This window comes from Hypomesus nipponensis, chromosome 16 (assembly GCF_054491055.1).
Source record: "Hypomesus nipponensis isolate SF chromosome 16, ASM5449105v1, whole genome shotgun sequence".
NCBI lineage: Eukaryota > Metazoa > Chordata > Actinopteri > Osmeriformes > Osmeridae > Hypomesus > Hypomesus nipponensis.
Genome location: NC_140376.1, coordinates 681,525 through 703,602, shown reverse-complemented (window position 1 = coordinate 703,602; position 22,078 = coordinate 681,525). Strand labels below are relative to the sequence as shown.

At 50.7% G+C, this 22,078-nt stretch overlaps 2 protein-coding genes across 2 annotated transcripts; both read right to left on the bottom strand.

The window, feature by feature from the left end:
- Positions 1-42: 42 nt before the first annotated feature.
- inpp5d (inositol polyphosphate-5-phosphatase D) lies at positions 43-12,870 on the bottom strand. Its single transcript, XM_084675864.1, is given in 28 exon segments — positions 43-528; positions 637-790; positions 792-1,098; positions 1,281-1,490; positions 1,587-1,650; positions 1,805-1,951; positions 2,043-2,130; positions 2,451-2,530; positions 2,659-2,769; positions 2,938-3,027; positions 3,119-3,200; positions 3,469-3,557; positions 3,866-3,974; positions 4,288-4,426; positions 4,990-5,086; positions 5,274-5,391; positions 5,572-5,768; positions 5,998-6,100; positions 6,200-6,306; positions 6,385-6,508; positions 6,718-6,795; positions 7,001-7,078; positions 7,336-7,426; positions 8,100-8,240; positions 8,386-8,548; positions 8,688-8,823; positions 10,108-10,171; positions 12,605-12,870. Coding segments are annotated over 28 exon segments (3,357 nt in total). The 5' UTR covers positions 12,745-12,870; the 3' UTR covers positions 43-478.
- Positions 12,871-13,983: 1,113 nt separating this feature from the next.
- On the bottom strand, positions 13,984-19,894 carry gpr17 (G protein-coupled receptor 17). Its single transcript, XM_084675865.1, has 2 exons — positions 19,683-19,894; positions 13,984-16,220 (listed from the first exon to the last, which is right to left on the bottom strand). The coding sequence occupies exon 2, from the start codon at positions 16,216-16,218 to the stop codon at positions 15,178-15,180; it is 1,041 nt and encodes a 346-aa protein (XP_084531991.1). The 5' UTR covers positions 16,219-16,220; positions 19,683-19,894; the 3' UTR covers positions 13,984-15,177.
- Positions 19,895-22,078: the final 2,184 nt, after the last annotated feature.

The following is a 22,078-nucleotide window of genomic DNA, read 5'->3' as shown; positions in this document are numbered from 1 at the left end:
AATCGAGCGGCAAGCCAGATGTCAACTTATTATGCAAATATGTTGTATTCCCTTTAGTTTATTGTAACCAAAGTCACATAACACACATAAGCAAGGCAGACAAATTCGGATGTAACGATTTAAATGATTCATAGTAGACGATATTTGTGTAGAGTGTGTGCAAAATGGCATCCACCATGGCCAGAAGATGTGTTACACACATGCAGTCCTGTTATTGGCAGGACAGGAGACATGGAAAAAAATCATTTCTGAACTCACATATGGCTTCTGTGTTACCAATACCATAGGTGGAATTCTATAATGCCTATCAAAGGTAAAGATCTGTTTGATTTAAACAACATGGAGGATCAGGAAGACCAACAGTGGCACGCTTTGAGTTCATTTTGGGCAATTCTCTCCACTGTAGCCCCTATTCATCAGCCAATCACAGTTATAACTCGCAGAGCAGGAAGTGGTAGCCAGGGGCCCAAACAGGAAGTCATCTCACAGAACGACCCATTTTCGGGGGCTGGGCTGCCTCAGGATGCACTGGGGAGGAAACATAAGAAAGATAAGTCTCACATGAAGAAGAAGGGGAGGGGGATGTAGCAAAGTTTATGAAGCACAGAAAATGGAAGAGGGACAGTTTGGTCCTACCATCTTTGGGCAGGGGCTGCCCAGGCCTGGGTGCTGTGTGGGTGTGTGCGTGGCGCTGCTTGGTGTGGATCTCCGAGCTCTCTCTGTAGTCTCTGGGCCGGGAGGGCTGCAGCTCTGGAGCCGGGCCTGCCCGAGACTTCAACGGCAGGGGGGGGGCGGATGGCGGCCGTTCCCCCGTCAGAACGAGACGGCATCACCGGTTTCTTGGTCAGGTGGAGCGCGCCGGGGGCCGCGACCGAGGGCTTGGTCTCTGAGCAGGTGAAGGAGCGGTTCCGAGGGGTGGGCACTGGGGGTCGGTCAGTCTCCACGGAGTCGGGGGGCTTGGGGAAGGAGAAGATGGCGTCTGGTGGTACCAGCTGGTCCTTGCGTTGAGGCTCCGGGTCTTTGCTTCGTGTCCCTGCCTTCCCCATGGAGCCGTAGAGGGGGTTGTCGAACATCTCAGCCGGGTACTCTTCCTCAGCTCTGAGGGAACACAGGTGGGGCGTGCAGAGTTCACACAGCAGGGTAGACGACACCAAACTCAGCAGTGAGAACATGGCCGTAGCATTGGACAGTGTTCTTTTAGTTGTTGAATACACAAAGAAACAAGTCTACAACATGCCGTAGTGGGAAGAAAAAAAAGTTATCATCTAAGGCGAACTCACGCTGGCTTTCCTGGGGGGCTTCGTGTGGAGTCGTACGATTTTTTGGGAGAGAGGTTGCCATGGTTCCCATCCTTGCCCATGGGCCCGCCTCCTGGACTTGCTTTGTGAGGTCTGCTGTAGCTCCAGCCCTTTCCTGCAGAACACTTGAGACCCACTCCCATGTAGTTGGGGTTTGTGATGTCAATTGCAGCGGGAAGGGCTGATGACGATCTGATGAAGATTAAGAAAGAGAAAGTGACATCATTATCTAGATCACCTGCAGGATGATGCTTTCAAAACAGCGATGTGTCAGGAGAGACTTCTCACTTGCTGGTGGGGTCGCCTCCTCTGCCTTTGTGGCCACTAGAATCGTCTCCCACCTTGATGAAATCTAGAAACAAAAAAAAAGGTCAAAACAATTTGAGTGACATCCCAGTTGAGTCATTCAGGATCAATGTACGGATTTGAACCTGTGACCTCTTGGACGGCAGCCAGGTGCTCTAACCACTGAGCTGTCTCTCCGGACGGCTGTGATGCTGACTCACCGTACAGCTTCTCAGTCTGTTTGCCCTCGGAGGTCCGCAGCTGGACCCCCCCCGTCAGGTAGCCTGTCTGCTCTCCGTGGTGAGTCAGGGTGATCTGGAACTCCGTGTAGGAAGACTCCGCAGCTCTCAGTGCCACGCAGCCCTCGCCTGGAGTCACGGCAACACAGAGACGTCAGCCTCTGTGAAGCTGTGCATAGCTGTACCACTTTAAAATCCTGTTTAAAAAAATCCTGTTTACCGTAGGATTCGTCACAGTCTGTGGACTTGATACAGATGAGGATGTGTTGGTCTAGAAGATACTCCGGGTCGGAGATGATGGGGGTTAGCTTCAAACACAACAGATCATCGACTTTGAAAAACCAGACTGCAACCAAACATCATCAACCTACTCAAAGAACAAACCTCTCTCAGATTACAAGACTCTCTCAGGTTACATTAGCATTTAGTCATTTAGCAGACGCTCTTATCCAGAGCAACTCACATTAAGTACAGGGACATTCTCCCAGAGGCAAGTAGGGTGAAGTGCCTTGCCCAAGGACACAACGTCATTTTTCTCATGGTCAGGAATCAAACCGGCAACCTTCTGATTAATAGCCCGATTCCCTAACCACTAAGCCATCTGAGCCCTTAAATTAGATTAGATTACCTCAACTTGGTTTCCAAAACGAACTTTGATGGATCCATTTGAGGATTCTTGGTTCTCTCCCTCTGGGCTCTTGACAAACTCTGTGGATGTTCGAAGTGTTAGACTGATGTTCTGGGTTGGTACGTAAATCCATTAGGCCCTTTTCGTGATGAAATACGATTTTAAATAAATGTAAATATTATAGAAATGTAACAGAATGAGGCCTTACTCTCCAGGCAGCTGGAGTGGTACTCGATGAAGAACTTGGTCTTGGACTTTGTTGTGAGTTTGGCGACGCAGTTCATGAACTTTATAGCCCCCTCTGATGTGGTATTAGGATCTAAAAATTTGAAATAAAAATTCAGAAAATTTCGACCACAATACTGGATCATCCTGGAAAAAGTTTCTCACATTAAGTCTTAAGTTTAGTTTGTACATCTCATAAGGTAGTGCAACACATCCTTGTCCATTGTAAAATATAAATTAATTTAGTCATTATAATAATTACCATTTTTGGACACAAACTGTGATGCCACTCCAACCTCAAACGTTGCAAACACAGGTGAGTGGTCGCTTGTCATGATGTCATTGGTGCACCCTGAAAAAAAAGGTTTTCATAATTTGAATTAAATGGAAAAATCCCAGTGACCTATGTGTGTTGGCATGGCTTCACGTGCTCCCAGTCTCACCGTATGTCTGGCACACAATGTGCACCAGGGGGTAGGATTTGCGCAGAACACGATCACACCACGAGGGTAGGTTGTACTTTGTCTGCAAAAGGAAAACAGCAAAAACGCTTTGACAGTTTCACAGGAGACTTTAGGCCTTGCCTAAAGATTGCTTACAACTCATCCTGTGGCAGTGAATCCAGCCTACATTTTTCCCGTGAACCAAAGAGCAGGTTCTCCTGCGTGGACGACCCCCAGATCAATAAACAGTGCTGCTGACTTCCTCACCCTTGTGTTTGTGTGTTGCTATGTCGTGAAAGGGTTTGTTTTTTCCAGAGGAGGAAAATACATCTGAATAAACAGTGTCCTACCCCTGTGGCTTTGGCCTTAGTGTAGGCATACTTCTCCCTCGTGTCTCTCTCGAAGCGATAGGTGGGCGCAAACGTGAGCTCCTCCTCGTCTGTGAAGGAACGAGAAGAAGAACGTTCCAGAACGTATCACAGGAGCTGTTTCACGTGTCTCGTCCTTTGTGTCAGAACACGTGAAGAACAAGAGTTGTTGTGTTGTATCTCTGTTACTCATTGCAGATGTCCTGTGTGTGTGCACGCTGAGTTTGTGCTGCACTCTGCGTCTTAAAAAACCCAGTCTCTTCACATTTTGCTCGGAAGGTGACTACTGTATTACTTCAGTAATACCTCATTCGTATGTTAGTTTGTGTAATTGTGATTTGCATTTGTGGTTTACAGTGAGATACAATGGAGGAAATACCATAGTGTAGGAAGACTTTCCCCTCAGCTCTCTCCATGCTGAGCTGGTCTTTGGCGAGCAGTTCTTGATACTGTTGCTGTTTGATCTTTGTCACAATGCTCTCTGCTTCCTGTGAAGGCAGACAATGCAAAGTAGTGGTTCTTCCTGTTAGATGATGTCAGCAGTGGCAGTGCAGCAGCGCTAGCAGACAGGACTGCGGCTGTTTCGAGGCTCACCCAAACCCTGTCCTCCACACTGCCCACGCTTTTCATAAGAAACTCTACAGAAACTCTCTCCATAATGTAGAAGAAAAAAAAGTTTGGGACTATTTTAAAAGCAAAGTTCCCCTTAGCCTCATGAAGAGATAAGACTATGCCGATGTGATTTATACTTGGGCTTGATATTGTTACCTTCTACTGATCTAAGGCTTTACTGATACTTACCGAGGACTGCATCTCAAGTCTGTAATTTAGATCCCCCAGCCAGAACAGGTGGGTGAAGCGATGGGTGATGTCAAACGGGTTCAGCTTCTTGTCTCCGAGGTTCAAGAACCGGAGGATGCTGACGTAATTCTGGTTGCGTCTGACAACAAAACAAATAACTTTACGAACTTTATAAGCAGAAATGTGTTATTGAAAGTGTTCAAACTGACCACGCAGTTCTCCTTTCGCTTCATATCTCACTGTCGTTGCATCATTCAGTTTAATCATGTTTCAGAAGGAAGAAGAATAGACACTCAGGAAACCAACCAGACAGTTTACAACACCAGTTTTTAACGCTAGCACGGGAGAAAGTGGCCTTGGGAGGGTTAGCATTAGCCTGAGTTAGCTAACCCTGAATCAAATGTTCAACTTGATTTATCTCAGATTAGACCAGCCATACTGTCACCTGTCTGTTGATAAGATAATATAGTATGATGTCAGTGAGGGCGCTTGGTCATCACATTGATCCTGACACTATATAATTTATGTTAATTGTAATGAGATATTATTTCAGTTGAATAATGTTAGCCTACATATGTTGTTGACAAGAAGATTAGGCTAGCTACTTATTTATCGTAGGTTTAGACCGGTTGCTAAGAAATTGTCAAGAGGAGACAAAGTTTGTCAACCTAATAGACAAAGTTTGGAAGAACTGTTCCTCACCGATGCTTCTTCTCGCTGCCTGAGGTCAGGTGACTGTTGACGAAGCCGAGCGCTGTCCCGTTGAACATGAACGACACGCCCACTGCTCCTTTATTTCCTGTGTAAGAAAAACACACAAGGGGTCACAGAAACACCTGGTGTGATGTGTACGGATAGCTGCAACCACCTAACCATCTTAACCCTAACAACCTTACCTTAACCCCTATCCACCAAGCCCACCCCCTAACCACCTAACCCTAACCCTAGAGTAACCCACCAAACCCCGGTGAGAGGGTTGGACTCACCCAGCGTGTTGGCGATGCCTGTCTTGACACTGTCACAGGAGATGTGGGAAATCCGGTTCTCATGCTCAGGCTTGGCCAGCACCACAATCCTGATGTTCCACAGGGTCTGGCTGGCCATCTGAGAAACACACAACATTACATTATTATATCTTCGAATAACGTTTTAAAAGATTGAAAAAAGTATTTTTCGAAAAAGGTTTTGGGGAAAAAAATGATTGGCCCAGGTTGGCGGGGGGGGGGGGGGTAAACCTTGCCCCTTGCACCGAATATGCTAGGACCGCCTCTGGCTGCGACTGACTTGTTTGAAGCTGATGTTGGTGATGCTTCTCAAGGTGTTCTTCACAGTGTCGACCCAGTCCTTCTCCCCCAGCGTGTCCTCCTGGGTGCCGATCACGTAGATGTCATGGGGGATGTGGTCTGCTGTGTCGTCGCGGGTCTTGCCCTGACCTTTACACTGGAACCACGACGAGATGTCCTGGGGAGGGCCGGCATTGCCTGGGACCAGAGGTCAGAGGTCAGAGGTCGCATCCTTGACAGAGAAATTCTGACCCTGCCTGCTAATACAGCTCAGCCTAGATTTGATTTATTAAGATGATCGATTTAAAAAGAAAAAGGTCGTTTTACAAATGTATCGTTTGTTTACAAAACAATGAGTTGGTTTTGAAAGAAAAGCCTAATTTGTATTTTGATGAGAAGATGGTGGAGAGTGTTATTGTTTGTTTACCCATGTTCCAGGTGCCCACGAACACAGTGATCATGTCAGGTTCAGGTTTGCCAGAATGTTTGTTCTTCATCTGCTGCAGCAGCTGACAGAAACCTTCTCTCTTCTGACCGAAACACACAAACAGAACAGCAGGTCAACACACAGGTGACATCACAACGATGACTTCACTCAGTACCTCAGCACGGTGTGTTCATGTCGTCACCTTGGAGTCTTCAAACACAAACTCTTTGCGTTGCACTTTCTCCTTCTCTGTCTCCACGACGATGACCAGTTTTGGATGCACGTTCTGGGATTTCACCAACTGCAGGACTAAACAACATCACCCACAATCACACACTGCACACCTGCACACACAAACACGTCTTGGTATCAACCAACAACACTCACTTTTGTTGTGAACAAAGAATTTGTCTTCGGGGCCATCTTTTGACTTTTTGAAGTAGACCTTTCCGCTCTCTATGTCCACCTTGAGGAACATCTTGGTTGAAATGCCAAGAGACTCCGACTTCACCTGTGGAAACCAAGAGGTCACAGAAACCTGCCCCTTCCACGTCAAAACATCCCAGAATCCAAAATGTTTAGCTAATTACTCCCCACTACACGTGAACATCACTGAGTATGGCTCAGTGACAGAGCGTTAAATTGCCGATTCAGAGGTCACAGGTTCAAATCCGTCACCATGGATAAAAGCTTCTTCTAAGGAAATGTTGAGATTTTTACCTCAAATGACACAGGTGGTATGAGAGACTTTCTGTGACCCCCTTCGTAACCGACAGATTCAAACACAGCATTTTTGGCCTGAAATTGTAACAAGCACACAGGCATGTCAGTGACCCTGCACAGCATTGCTCCTTATCAGTGTGTGTTTGGTAAACATGTAACAGGATATCCACAGAGATTTCTTTTCCTGATGAAAATTATTAATAGTTGGGTGAAAACCGCTCCTCAATTTCACAAGTCAGTGATAAAGGTAAACTCTGAGTACAAAATGATTCAATATTACCTTATCTTCTATGGAGTACAGCAGTTGTGTCAATTGTTCAAGCCTGAAGGATACTGATTGACTTGAGTCAGCAGAAAGCTAGCAGAAAGCAGAAGAAAATAAAAATAACAAAAACTTTCAGTCACACGTCTCAAAAACGCATGATTGTGACAAACACCCTTTCACTCTCTCGTTAGGTTAGGTTTAAAAACTTCTTAGATCACCAAGCTTGCACTTTGTTACTAGGCAGGGTTAATTAAAAATTGTGATCCTTTTTACAGGGTTATACAATGCCGAAACATCTACACACCAGCTAAAAACTAGCATTGAGGCTCTGGACAGGAGCTTGAACCTACCTGAGTCCTAAGACGTCCAGGTCCTGGGGAGAGCTGCTGATCCCAGACCTGCTGAAAGGTCTCCAGGGTTGGCAGGGTGCGAGAGATCTCGCTGTCACCAGGGAGGTACGTTTCATTATACATGTGAGGAACATGTCACACCCACCACTACTTATACAAAAATGGCAGATATCTACCCCTCCCCCCCCCCCCCCCTTCCCCACCCGACACTTTGAACACAAACCTCCATCCCTGGCTGTCACACACACTGCTGTGGCAGCTGTGCCTCCCTGACTCTCCTGGACAGCCCCAGGAACAGTTAGTGAGAACACAGGGAGAGCGTACCTGTTCAGCTGAGAGCGTACCTGTTCAGCTGAGAGCGTACCTGTTCAGGTGAGAGCGTACCTGTTCAGCTGAGAGCGTACCTGTTCAGCTGAGAGCGTACCTGTTCAGCTGAGAGCGTACCTGTTCAGCTGAGAGCGTACCTGTTAGGCTGAGAGCGTACCTATTCAGCTGAGAGCGTACCTGTTCAGGTGAGAGCGTACCTGTTCAGCTGAGAGCGTACCTGTTCAGCTGAGAGCGTACCTGTTCAGCTGAGAGCGTACCTGTTCAGCTGAGAGCGTACCTGTTCAGCTGAGAGCGTACCTGTTAGGCTGAGAGCGTACCTGTTCAGCTGAGAGCGTACCTGTTCAGGTGAGAGCGTACCTGTTCAGCTGAGAGCGTACCTGTTCAGCTGAGAGCGTACCTGTTCAGCTGAGAGCGTACCTGTTCAGCTGAGAGCGTACCTGTTCAGGTGCTTACAGATGTTCATGGTGAGCTTCTTCAGGTGGGGGAGGCTGGGGTTTCCCCCGTGCACGAGCTCAGCATCGAGGCTCAGGGCGCTCCTGAAGTAGTCCAGGATGGCCTTCTGGTGGTCGTCTGGAATGCTGCAACACAGGAACACTACTGGGGCTCTGCACTTCTCTACTAAGATGGCGCCAGACATTCCCTAAATAGCTTAATAAAATGAGCTGAGTGTGTGTTATGTGCGTGTGTGTGTGTGCGTGTGTTTCATGGAGAAAATGGTCTTACTGGCTGATGTCCATGTGCTGCAGTCTCTGTAGGTAGGTGTCTGTCAGGGACACAGAGGTCACGTCCACCCCTCTGACGTCCCCCGTCGAGCATCCCTCTTTCCCCTCGCTGGCCGACAGACCAAAGTTCCTCCTGGGCAGCTGAGGAGGCAGGCTGACTTGCTCTGAAAGCACAAACCACAGCGGGGATCACCTCAGGGCTGCTCAGCTCACGTGTGCAACCTGCAGTTGCTGACAGATATCCAAACGACTTCCTGTGTGACGCAGAGTGCTGGCAGCAGTGTGGAAGGGGCGGCATCTAACCTGGCTCCTCCTCTGGCTCCTCCTCCTTGGGGACAGGGTACTGCAGGTGTGTCACCAGGCCCATGTTGGGGCTGTAGTAAGCCTCAACAAGCTCGGGGAGCATGGAGAAGAAGCGGATGGGGACTCCTTCAGAAGCCTGGAGGAACCAATGACACACGGCTGCAGGTTACACTCCCTGGTGCTCTGGGACAGACCGTCGGGGTGTGTTAGTCCTCCTCACCCATAACACCACCCATAACACCACCCATCACACCACCCATAACACCACCCATAACAATACCCATAAGCTGTTCTCTGACATTCCCCCGTGGTTAAGCTCCTTCAATAACACGTAAGCTGGTTTCCTTATCCCCCCCAGCTGAAAGGTTTCATTTTTTGTGGGGGATTAACTGAAGAAAATGATTGTTTAAACTTTAAGTTTTTTTATCCAAATAACCTAAATGAATGGCAACAATTACAACAAGGAAGTAGCACTATGATAATGACTTCACTACCAACACACAGAAACAGATTGTTTACAGTCTAACAATGGAGGACTTGTTACCAGACGCATCAGTCCTTCCACTATCCCCTTTAAAACATAATAAACAGTTGGTGTCACACTTTACCAGTAATCTGCCTCCCCCACGTACCCTCCCCCATGTACCCTCACCACGTACCCTCACCACGTACCCTCACCACGTACCCTCACCACGTACCCTCACCACGTACCCTCACCACGTACCCTCACCACGTACCCTCACCACGTACCCTCACCACGTACCCTCACCACGTACCCTCACCACGTACCCTCACCACGTACCCTCACCACGTACCCTCACCATGTACCCTCACCATGTACCCTCACCACGTACCCTCACCACGTACCCTCACCACGTACCCTCACCACGTACCCTCACCACGTACCCTCACCACGTACCCTCACCACGTACCCTCACCATGTACCCTCACCATGTACCCTCACCATGTACCCTCACCACGTACCCTAACCACGTACCCTCACCACGTACCCTCACCACGTACCCTCACCATGTACCCTCACCACGTACCCTCACCATGTACCCTCACCACTGGCAGTATGGGCTGTGCAACAGCCTTCTTATTTTTGATGAAATGAAAAATAAAAGCAGAAGTTTGGTGCTTGAGGCATTACATGCAGCTTTAAGCAGCTTCCTGAACACCTGCTAATAGATTCCTTCACAGAGTGGAGATGGTTGAGACCTGACTGACCAGAGCTGCAGAAATTGGGGGCTAGGGCTAGGGCTAGGGCTAGGGCTAGGGCTAGGGCTAGGGCTAGGGCTAGGGCTAGGGCTAGGGCTAGGGCTAGGGCTAGGGCTAGGGCTAGGGCTAGGGCTAGGGCTAGGGCTAGGGCTCGGGGCCAATACCGGACTGGCCAGAGCTGCAGTATTCTCAAACCCACCTGAACGGAGAGCTTCTTCTCTTCATTTGGTAAGATCCTGTACGTGTACACACAGTTCTGGTACCTGGGAACAGAAAATACATCAGCCGTACTGGACCAGTGTTCAGCGCTGGACCAGTGTTCAGCCGTACTGGACCAGTGTTCAGCGCTAGACCAGTGTTCAGCGCTGGACCAGTGTTCAGCCGTACTGGACCAGTGTTCAGAGCTGGACCAGTGTTCAGCTGTACTGGACCAGTGTTCAGCCGTACTAGACCAGTGTTCAGCCCTACTGGACCAGTGTTCAGCCCTACTGGACCAGTGTTCAGCCCTACTGGACCAGTGTTCAGCTGTACTAGACCAGTGTTCAGCCCTACTGGACCAGTGTTCAGCCCTACTGGACCAGTGTTCAGCCCTACTGGACCAGTGTTCAGCCCTACTGGACCAGTGTTCAGCTGTACTGGACCAGTGTTCAGCCCTACTGGACCAGTGTTCAGCCCTACTGGACCAGTGTTCAGAGCTGGACCAGTGTTCAGCTGTACTGGACCAGTGTTCAGAGCTGGACCAGTGTTCAGCTGTACTGGACCAGTGTTCAGCCCTACTGGACCAGTGTTCAGCCGTACTAGACCAGTGTTCAGCCCTACTGGACCAGTGTTCAGCGCTGGACCAGTGTTCAGCTGTACTGGACCAGTGTTCAGCCCTACTGGACCAGTGTTCAGCCCTACTGGACCAGTGTTCAGCTGTACTGGACCAGTGTTCAGCCCTACTGGACCAGTGTTCAGCCCTACTGGACCAGTGTTCAGCCCTACTGGACCAGTGTTCAGAGCTGGACCAGTGTTCAGCTGTACTGGACCAGTGTTCAGAGCTGGACCAGTGTTCAGCTGTACTGGACCAGTGTTCAGCCCTACTGGACCAGTGTTCAGCCGTACTAGACCAGTGTTCAGCCCTACTGGACCAGTGTTCAGAGCTGGACCAGTGTTCAGCTGTACTAGACCAGTGTTCAGCCCTACTGGACCAGTGTTCAGCCCTACTGGACCAGTGTTCAGCCCTACTAGACCAGTGTTCAGCCCTACTGGACCAGTGTTCAGCCCTACTGGACCAGTGTTCAGCCCTACTGGACCAGTGTTCAGCCCTACTGGACCAGTGTTCAGCCGTACTGGACCAGTGTTCAGAGCTGGACCAGTGTTCAGAGCTGGACCAGTGTTCAGCTGTACTGGACCAGTGTTCAGCCCTACTGGACCAGTGTTCAGCCCTACTGGACCAGTGTTCAGCCCTACTGGACCAGTGTTCAGAGCTGGACCAGTGTTCAGCTGTACTGGACCAGTGTTCAGAGCTGGACCAGTGTTCAGCCGTACTGGACCAGTGTTCAGCCCTACTGGACCAGTGTTCAGCCGTACTAGACCAGTGTTCAGCCCTACTGGACCAGTGTTCAGCGCTGGACCAGTGTTCAGCTGTACTAGACCAGTGTTCAGCCCTACTGGACCAGTGTTCAGCCCTACTGGACCAGTGTTCAGCCGTACTAGACCAGTGTTCAGCCCTACTGGACCAGTGTTCAGCCCTACTGGACCAGTGTTCAGCCCTACTGGACCAGTGTTCAGCCCTACTGGACCAGTGTTCAGCCGTACTGGACCAGTGTTCAGAGCTGGACCAGTGTTCAGAGCTGGACCAGTGTTCAGCTGTACTGGACCAGTGTTCAGCCCTACTGGACCAGTGTTCAGCCCTACTGGACCAGTGTTCAGCCCTACTGGACCAGTGTTCAGCCGTACTGGACCAGTGTTCAGCCCTACTGGACCAGTGTTCAGCCCTACTGGACCAGTGTTCTTCAGGTGACGAGAACAAGAGCTGCATATCTGTCAGGCTATAGAGCCGATCAAGATTAAAACAAACCCCTTAATTCCCTCCAGTTTACCCAAACACAAACAGCCTCAATACAAAAGCGAGCTTTTGCAGCTAAGGTTCACGCAGCTGAAACGTGTTTTGGTGTGTGTGGGTTATTCAAATGAAGCTATCTAGCTACACAGTCATGGGTTTAGTTGTGTAGGAAGCATTCAGAGGCACTTTGGAGCAGCTCTGACAAACTGAGGCGTGAGTCGTGAAACTCACAGTTTGCAATTTGGTTACAGAACACTTTCCGAAATGTCTGCAATCTCTTCTCAGTGTAGACCATAAGCTTGAATCGTTTGCAAACTCGTAAAACTACTAATCTCATTCAGTCTTAAAATAGATCAGACTAAACAACCCATTGTCTTCTACAAACCATTAACTGGAGTTAACTGGAGATAACTGGAGCTGCATGTAAATGATGTAAAAAGAAAAGCCATCCTTCCTGGATGTGAAGGCTCAGAGGTGGGCCGAGGCGTCCAAACCGCTATAAGCTCCGAACACGTAATGAGGATCCTAACCAAACTGGACTCTTCCTGCTCAGCGTACGCCGGGGGTCCCTGACCCCCTGTGGTGTTCAGAGGCGTGTGTGTGTGTGTGTGTGTGTGTCCAGCAGAGGACAGCCGGTAGGGTTACTCACAGCACACAGAGAGCGTAAGCTCCCACTATGGATTCACTGTCTCTGAGGAGGAAGCTGCCATCCCTCGCAGCCTTGGAAAGGAGGTCCTCAGCGTTGGAGCGAGTGATGTTGCTATGGTGCCACGGTTGATAAGAACACATCCTGTTTCTCTCAGGAGAAGCCGGGAGGTCCAGGCTGGTGCATCTGCCCTCGAAAACAGACTCCTCTCTCCTTGGTGGAACACGGTGTCTTCAGCTGACCGTGGTCATCTTTCTGCGTGTGGCTGTGTGCTTTTCCTTCTCTCTCTCTCTCTCCCTCTCTCTTCCTGTTTGCAGGGCAAGAGCTGTAAAAAGGAAGCCGCTACTAAAGTGACAGAACTTCCTCATTTGAGCGAGAGGAGGGCCTAACAGCTGCAATGTGAATCCAGCAGCACTCAGAAGCTATCTCTCCCCCTTTCTTCTCTCTTTCAATAATTAACTAAAACAGACTAAACAGAATAATCCTTTCAGGCATTGTCGGTCTGAGAAGCCCGGTTGAGGAAATACTTGAGGACCTCTGTGATAGTTTTGATAGTTTGAATGTGTGGAGAATGGCAAGGATGAGAAAAGAGGAAGTTAGATGCAGAGTAAGGTTTATGTCACTGCACCAGCTCTGCTAAATGACCAGGGAGACACTCCACTCCTGAAACAACATCCTGAGATCTTCTCTTAGTAGCACATTCATGTGAATCGTATCATAGCCAGAATATTTGTGTAGTGTGTGATGCTGCTAAAGTTTGTTTTAATAGCTAACCTGAACAATTCAAGGACATATCTACAGTATGTTATGAGATGTTGTGATATACTGTGTATGAGTCCTTGAATCTATCAGGTCAAATATGTATATATACATACAGATAACACCCTTTTTTGGTATATATGTCCACAGATGAGTAGAGAAGCCTGGTATAATGTCAGAAAATGCATAAACACTGTTAACATATGCACTCACAAGAGGGGGTGGGGCGTATTGCGATGCAGATCCAGTCAGATACGGTCAGGAAATGTTGCAAAGACATGTGAGCAGAAAAAGCCCTTCTGGCACACCACAGTCAGAAGTCACATGACGAGAAAAGAGAAGTGTTGTCGCGGTGAGGACAGCACTGAGGCAACCCCGGTTAGCAGAATCTGCTGCTATATCTGAGAGATCTGAGGGCTGTTATATGGGCCTTGTACAGAGAGATGAGGGCTGTTATATGGGCCTTGTACAGAGAGATGAGGGCTGTTATATGGGCCTTGTACAGAGAGATGAGGGCTGTTATATGGGCCTTGTACAGAGAGATGAGGGCTGTTATATGGGCCTTGTACAGAGAGCTATGAGGGGAAAAGACAGGCGTTCATTAAACCGCAACAAAACTGGCGTTTTTGCATTCACGTTTATTTACAGCACAGCCGCCCATAAATATACATCATTTCAATAAACACAGAAAGCGTCACAGCTACACCACAAACCAGTCCAGCCAGTTAGTCTGTGCAGCAGGTGGGAGGTTAGTGGATGAGGCTGTTTAGTGACTCCCAGTCAGAAACCAAACAATACAGTAGGATAAATGAGGGTTTAACACAGTATAACAAATCTGATTAGAAGGCAATGCTTCAGGCTATACCGTAGCCTTCTCAAACAGTATGAGACGTGTCTAAAGCATGAAAAGGGTGTTTATTCTACAAGCTGGTTCAGGGCTGTAGCAGTGGTGGAATAACCCTCAGGCAGGATGAGGAAAACACCAAATACAAACTCATTCTTAAAGTGAGACAGACTGAGAACAGTGTACAGTACACCAGTGAAACACAGGACTCCTGAACATCAGCTTGTCCTCGTAAGAAATGGTCTCCACATTATTATTGGAATCTGTGGCAAATGTTAGTTACTTTGATAATTCATAAGAAAGATAAACATATACATGACATTTCTGAAAATGATTATTTTCTGTATAAAATCCTGTAAATATTCCGAGACAATATTAAGAGCTACTATTTGTTGGTTTGGAAATTAAATTTGCATCGAAAACATTACCACATCGTGCACCATTATCATTACATCAGCAACATGTCTGGTTTTCACAATATAAAAAATGCATTTGAAATACAGCTTTAGAGATAGAGACTGCAATATTTAAAAAAAACTCTCTGTAATTCTGCTCAAAACCTCAGAATCTCAGATCATCAGAACTTCATACTAAACGTAAAGCAAATTATTTGCGCAAATGAAGCGTATTTTCACTTTGCGTTACTTTGTGTTTATTCGCGCAAATCGCTAGGAGCTAACCGTTGTTTTTTTTTTTGTCGTCAACCATGTTCTACTGGTACTATAAACAAATACGAAGGAGCGTCGTATAGCAGAGGATGCCCACAAACAGCTACAAAACTCTTGCCCTTCATTTCTTCTAAGATGTCAGTGACATCTGAACATTGACAAACTTTCGCGACACAGCGTTACGCGAATATTTCTCTTGAGTTGAAAATGTGTTAATGCGTTTGCATCGATTTGACGTGTAATCTCGCCGGGCGAAAAAAAATGTTTTGAGTTTGGTGTGAACACATCAGAAGTACCTCAGAACCTCAGAACTCTGACTTGGCACTGAGAGAGCTGTCATGCGTTCCCTTCAGGTCTCCACTTGTCGCTCCGGACGCTGCCGCCGCCACCGCTTCTCTACACAGCAGCCGAGTCAGCGTGCCACGGAACTTCTCTGCTCCGAACAGGTAGACCAGGGGGTCCAGCGCCCCGTTCAGACAGGTGAGGGAGGAGGTCAGGCGGTTGGCCAGTGCCAGGCCTCGTCGGGAGCTGCAGGAGACGTCAGGGTGTGCGTAGCCCAGGATGAAGGTGGCCCTGCTGACGTGGTAGGGCAGGAAACAGACCACGTAGATGAGCATGACCAGGCCAATAGTGCGCAGGGCGCGGGACCGCAGGGCCGGCTCCAGACGGGACCCCCTGCGGAGGCTGTGGACCAGCATCAGGTAGCAGGACAGCGTGGCGAGGAAGGGTGGGGTGAATGCCACGGCCAGGGACACCAGGGCGCGGCGCGACGCCTTCTCCCGGTACAGCTGCAGACAAACTGTCGCCCCGGCAACCTCCACCGTCTGTCGGGTGACCAGTAGGGGCGCCATGGAGATGGTCACCAGCGCCCAGAGGGAGAAGCTGATGATGTGGGCAGTGCGGGCGCGGCGCACCTTGAGAGAGCGCACGGCGTGCACCACGGCCAGGTACCGGTCCCCCGCCACGCACGCCAGGAAGAACAGGCTGGCGTACATGTTGACGTAGAACAGGAAGCCAGCCAGGCGACAAGGAACCTCTCCGAAGGGCCAGTGCCCACCGGCCAGGTGGTACGTGGCCCTCAGGGGAAGCACGATGACATAGGACAGGTCAGCTACCGCCAGGTGCAGCAGGAACACGTTGGCCGGGGAGGAGGTGGCCCTCTGGCGGGAGAAGACCCAGAGAGCCAGGCTGTTTCCGCTTAGGGCCAGGAGGAACACCAGGATGTAGTAGGCTCCCAACAGCAGGTCCTCCACAGAGCTCTCAATGGGGGGGCAGTCTGGGGACGACAGGTTGGAGGGCAGGAGGGGGGAGGTGGGGACTTCCAGGGTGCTGGACTCCACAGTCATCACTGGGAAGAGAAGACGAGGGAGGCATTTAGAGGAGAGTACAGGACAGTAGAGAAGTGAAGCTGGGAGGCATTTAGAGGAGAGTACAGGACAGTAGAGAAGTGAAGCTGGGAGGCATTTAGAGGAGAGTACAGGACAGTAGAGAAGTGAAGCTGGGAGGCATTTAGAGGAGAGTACAGGACAGTAGAGAAGTGAAGCTGGGAGGCATTTAGAGGAGAGTACAGGACAGTAGAGAAGTGAAGCTGGGAGGCATTTAGAGGAGAGTACAGGACAGTAGAGAAGTGAAGCTGGGAGGCATTTAGAGGAGAGTACAGGACAGTAGAGAAGTGAAGCTGGGAGGCATTTAGAGGAGAGTACAGGACAGTAGAGAAGTGAAGCTGGGAGGCATTTAGAGGAGAGTACAGGACAGTAGAGAAGTGAAGCTGGGAGGCATTTAGAGGAGAGTACAGGACAGTAGAGAAGTGAAGCTGGGAGGCATTTAGAGGAGAGTACAGGACAGTAGAGAAGTGAAGCTGGGAGGCATTTAGAGGAGAGTACAGGACAGTAGAGAAGTGAAGCTGGGAGGCATTTAGAGGAGAGTACAGGACAGTAGAGAAGTGAAGCTGGGAGGCATTTAGAGGAGAGTACAGGACAGTAGAGAAGTGAAGCTGGGAGGCATTTAGAGGAGAGTACAGGACAGTAGAGAAGTGAAGCTGGGAGGCATTTAGAGGAGAGTACAGGACAGTAGAGAAGTGAAGCTGGGAGGCATTTAGAGGAGAGTACAGGACAGTAGAGAAGTGAAGCTGGGAGGCATTTAGAGGAGAGTACAGGACAGTAGAGAAGTGAAGCTGGGAGGCATTTAGAGGAGAGTACAGGACAGTAGAGAAGTGAAGCTGGGAGGCATTTAGAGGAGAGTACAGGACAGTAGAGAAGTGAAGCTGGGAGGCATTTAGAGGAGAGTACAGGACAGTAGAGAAGTGAAGCTGGGAGGCATTTAGAGGAGAGTACAGGACAGTAGAGAAGTGAAGCTGGGAGGCATTTAGAGGAGAGTACAGGACAGTAGAGAAGTAAAGCTGAGGAGAGTCGAGAGAACAGTAGAGGAGGGGAGAGGAGTAAAGATTGTATTGATTGAAATTCTCTGAGTGCTTCTAAAGGAAATTGAGAATGTGACAGCTGAAAGATGTTCCACACTTACACCACGACCTGTCCCTCTTTGAGCTGAAGGCAAAGTGCTTCTTTAAATAATGTGCTACTTCCTGTATGTGAAAGGTCACATTTGAAGATGATTTACCAAACGTAAACACTATGGTATTAGTCTGTTTGACTAATAATAGTGATGCCCCTGTAGCTCACAGGATGGGTGTGCACCATGCAGGCTGAGGCTTTGCTGCAGCGGTTTGAATCCACCTGGACTCTTTGCTGCATGTTCCCCCTCCCCCCTTTCTCAGCATGAAAAATGCCCAAATAATAACTACAACCCCAGTAGACATGGAGCAGAGGAACAACCCCAGTAGACATGGGGCAGAGGAACAACCCCAGTAGACTGGGGCAGAGGAACATTCACAGCAGTCGTATCAGATCCAGAACCCTGGAAGGAAGTGCATGTGTTGTCTGAATCCAGCACAGCCGGTCACAAGACAGTGAGGAGGGGGAGGAGGGGAGGGGAGGAGGAGGAGGGGAGGAGGAGGAGGGGAGGAGGAAGAGGGGGGAGGAGGAGGAGGGAGAGGAGGAGGAGGGAGAGGAGGAGGAGGGGGGAGGAGGAGGGGGGAGGAGAGAGGAAGGAGAAGGAGGAGGAGGAGGAGGGGGGGAGGAGAGAGGAGGAGGAGGGGAGGAGAGAGGAGGGAAGAGGAGGAGGGAGGGGGAGGAGGAGGAGGGAGAGGAGGAGGTGGGGGGAGGAGGAGGGAGGGGGGAGGAGGGAGAGGAGGAGGTGGGAGGGGGGAGGAGGAGGAGTTGTGTTTTGGCTTTGTGTCAGGCACAGTAGGTGACGGAGATGACAGCATCTCTGGGGAATGTATAAATGCCCTTAAGAGTAGTTGATTGTTCTCCACCCCCCCAAAACAGTTCCCTCCTCTCCTCACCCACCCCCCTCTGTTCATACAAGCCCCGCCCCAGTGCAGTCAGCCACACCCACACTGCCTCTGTCCACTTTCTCCTACTGTGATGGACTCCACATGTATACAGTCTCTCTGCTCGCTTCCAGATCTGCAACACTCCAGCAGCTGTCTCTGCCAAGCATCACACTCTACCTCTCCATTTCATTATGATGTTTACTATGTTGATTTGCTCTCAAAGTATAACTACAAACGCCCAAGCTTTCAAGCCCTGCTGCATTTGTGACTAGCAGCGTTAAATCAAAGCAGACTTCTGGACCCACAGGAAAGATGAGTAAGGCTAGCTCCACTTTGAGACCAAACATCTCCCTGTTCAGAGCGTCCAAGATCAACACAGGGAGGGCGTGGCAGGGGAAGGCGTGTCACAGCATCGATGCCTGACCGGAGGAGTGTTTCTCTGAGGAGTTGAATAAAGACAATCAGAACGCAGGAACCACATCACGTGTGATCAGGCGGTGTAGGCAGGAGACACTTTCCCAACGAGAACATGGGCTCGTCAGCGACCTCTGACCTCTGGGAGAATTCCTGACCAGAACACGCTCTGAACTCTCTTTGTCCTTCTGAGAAGCAGCTTCCTGGTCAGTCAGATAGAGGGGCAGATAGAGCAGCTAGCCCAGAGAGGCAGATGAGCAGGGTATTTTTTAGGGTAATTGACACAAAGGCGATGCAGACTGATAAGATTGAGAAGGTTTCTCCGTGGTGACACAGCAGGTTCAGCCGTATCTCAGCTGAGATGTTGGGCAACAGGCTGCCAGGCGCATGGAGCTCCCAGCGTCCCACAGCTGCCGTACCTCCAGGAGGACAGAAGCTGCACGCCGAGCAGCCCGTTAACCCCCCCCCCCCCCGAGGTTTAATCCTCAAAAGAATCAAATGCTCTCTTCTTGCCCCCCCACAACCCACAAACAGCCTCCCTCCAGAAAATCTGCAGGTGCAAATCTGTCAAGAGCTCCGTCCATCCCACAGAGCAGAAAGTTGTTCTTTTCTTTGGGGGTGAGGCAGCGTATTCAGAGAGCAGATCTACCCCCCCAGAGCCAGAACAGATGTACCCCTCAACCACCCGGTCCTGCCCAGACCAAACCTGCTCTCACACACTCGGTCAGAGGTGAACACGAGGAAACGTGTGCATGCACACACTCAGAGTATCAAAGCATATTCATCCACTCAACTCCAGAGACACAGAAACCTGTCCTGACAACTTTACAGGCTAAGAATACTTCAGATGAGCTAGTGAACCCAGGGGGGAATGATCAACAGGTTTTCAGTTCTACAGCCAGCATCACCCAGATGAACAGCAGAAAAGACCCCACCATGAGAACACCTAGCTGCTGCTCTGCAGTGACATCTGTCCCTCCACACCAGGCACACAACACTCACCTACTGGTCCAGAGCTCCTCTCAGAGTACTTGTCCAAGGCTTGTCCAGAGGAAGAGAGAGACGTCTGGCTGTCTGGCAGGTTTTCTAGTTGGCTGTGTGTCTGACTCTTACAACAGCTCGTGTTGCAGCGGAGAGAGAGTGGAGAGCGCAGGAGAGAGGGTGAGGATAGCAGAGAGAGAGAGGGTGAGGACAGCAGAGAGAGAGAGGGTGAGGACAGCTTCTCGCCACGTCTGTTCCTGGAGCAGAGTAGAGACGGGAGGCTGGGAGGAGCTGCAGGAATGCTGCAACTCTCTTCCCCCTCCTTCCCCCCCCGTCTCCGTCTCCCCCCTCACACCCCTCGCTCACACCCCCCTCACCCCCTTTTCTCTCCCCTCTTCTCAACCTCTCTCACCCCCTCTCTCTCCCCCTCTTCTCAACCTCTTTCACCCCCCTCTCTCTCCCCTCTTCTCAACCTCTCTCACCCCCCTCTCTCTCCCCTCTTCTCAACCTCTCTCACCCCCCTCTCTCCTCAACCCCCCATGTTCTTGAGAAGGAGACTGTGGCTCCTTTTGTGTCTCAACAAATTTGATAACAGAAAGCGCGTCCCATCAGGGAGGCTCTGGTCTGACCCCTGACCCCTCTCTCTCTCCCGCTCTGAGGGCCACTTGTTGCTCGACAACAGCCTGAATGACGAGCAGGCAGGGAGAAGACATGGCGTGCCTCAGTCGCAACGAGTCGTCAGGCACGGCGCCATGGAAACCAGACCTAGTGGTTCACCACATGACTTTTTTTGTGTAGCCTTCTATCCCTCCCTCCCTCCACCCCTCCATCCATCCATGTATCCCTTCCTCCCTCCCTCCACCCCTCCATCCATCCATGTATCCCTTCCTCCCTCCCTCCACCCCTCCATCCATCCATGTATCCCTTCCTCCCTCCCTCCACCCCTCCATCCCTATGATCACTGGACAGAAGATGAACTGTGTGGTTGATAGAGGGCTTTATGACTGAGTCTGAGAGATGAGCCTTTGTGGATGGTCTGAAGTTTCTAGACAGGGGCCCCCTATCCTCCCCCCCCCGCCAGGGAGAGCCAGTGGAAAACAAGCGAGGGTGACAGGGAAGGGGGAGAGAGGGGGTAGACAGAGAAGGGGGAGAGAGAGGGGAGACAGGGGCCCTTGTCGGTTTTCATCCCACAGTGGTGCATCACACACTGAGCCGCCCAAAAGAATGATCCTCGTGTCCCCAGATGTGGAGGAGAGGCCTGCTGGTGTGTGTGTGTGTGTGTGGGGGGGTGTGTGGGGGTGTGTGTGTGTGTGTGTGTGTGTGTGTGTGTGGGTGTGTGTGTGTGTGGGTGTGTGTGGGTGTGTGTGTGTGTGGGTGTGTGTGGGTGTGTGTGTGTGTGTGTGGGTGTGTGTGTGTGTGTGTGGGGGGGTGTGGGGGTGGGTGTGGGGGTGTGTGTGTGTGTGTGGGTGTGGGTGTGTGTGGGTGTGTGTGTGTGTGGGTGTGTGTGGGGGTGGGTGTGTGTGTGTGGGTGTGTGTGTGTGTGTGTGGGGGGGTGTGGGGGTGGGTGTGGGGGTGTGTGTGTGTGTGTGTGTGTGGGTGTGTGTGTGTGTGTGTGGGGGGGTGTGGGGGTGGGTGTGTGTGTGTGTGTGTGTGTGTGTGTGTGTGTGGGTGTGTGTGGGGGTGGGTGTGTGTGTGGGTGTGTGTGGGTGTGTGTGTGTGTGTGTGGAGGGGTAATATTTATTTCATACATGCAGATCCCAGCTGTGTGTCAGAAACACAGCACTCTCTCTCCCCCTGGAGCAGTGCATGCTAATGAGCCCGTCAGCCTTGAATCAGAGCCTTATCTGGAGGAGTGAAGAGAACTCTCCACGTCCCTGCCCGGGAAGAGCCCACCGCTCTGTGTTCAACTCTTTATCCCAGGTCTGCTCAGTGAAAACACTGGGTGGTGAAGCCTAACTGTGGAGGAAGGCCTCTCTCATGTGAACCCAGACAGAGACTGTTTATGAAGGAGGGTGAGGGCTGTGTGGAGGGAGGGTGAGGGCTGTGTGGAGGGAGGGTGAGGGCTGTGTGGAGGGAGGGTGAGGGCTGTGTGGAGGGAGGGTGAGGGCTGTGTGAAGGGAGGGTGAGGCTGTGTGGAGGGAGGGTGAGGGCTGTGTGAAGGGAGGGTGAGGCTGTGTGGAGGGAGGGTGAGGGCTGTGTGGAGGGAGGGGGAGGGTGAGGCTGTGTGGAGGGAGGGTGAGGGCTGTGTGGAGGGAGGGTGAGGGCTGTGTGGCGGGAGGGTGAGGGCTGTGTGGAGGGAGGGTGAGGGCTGTGTGGCGGGAGGGTGAGGGCTGTGTGGAGGGAGGGGGAGGGCTGTGTGGAGGGAGGGGGAGGGCTGTGTGGAGGGAGGGTGAGGCTGTGTGGAGGGAGGGTGAGGG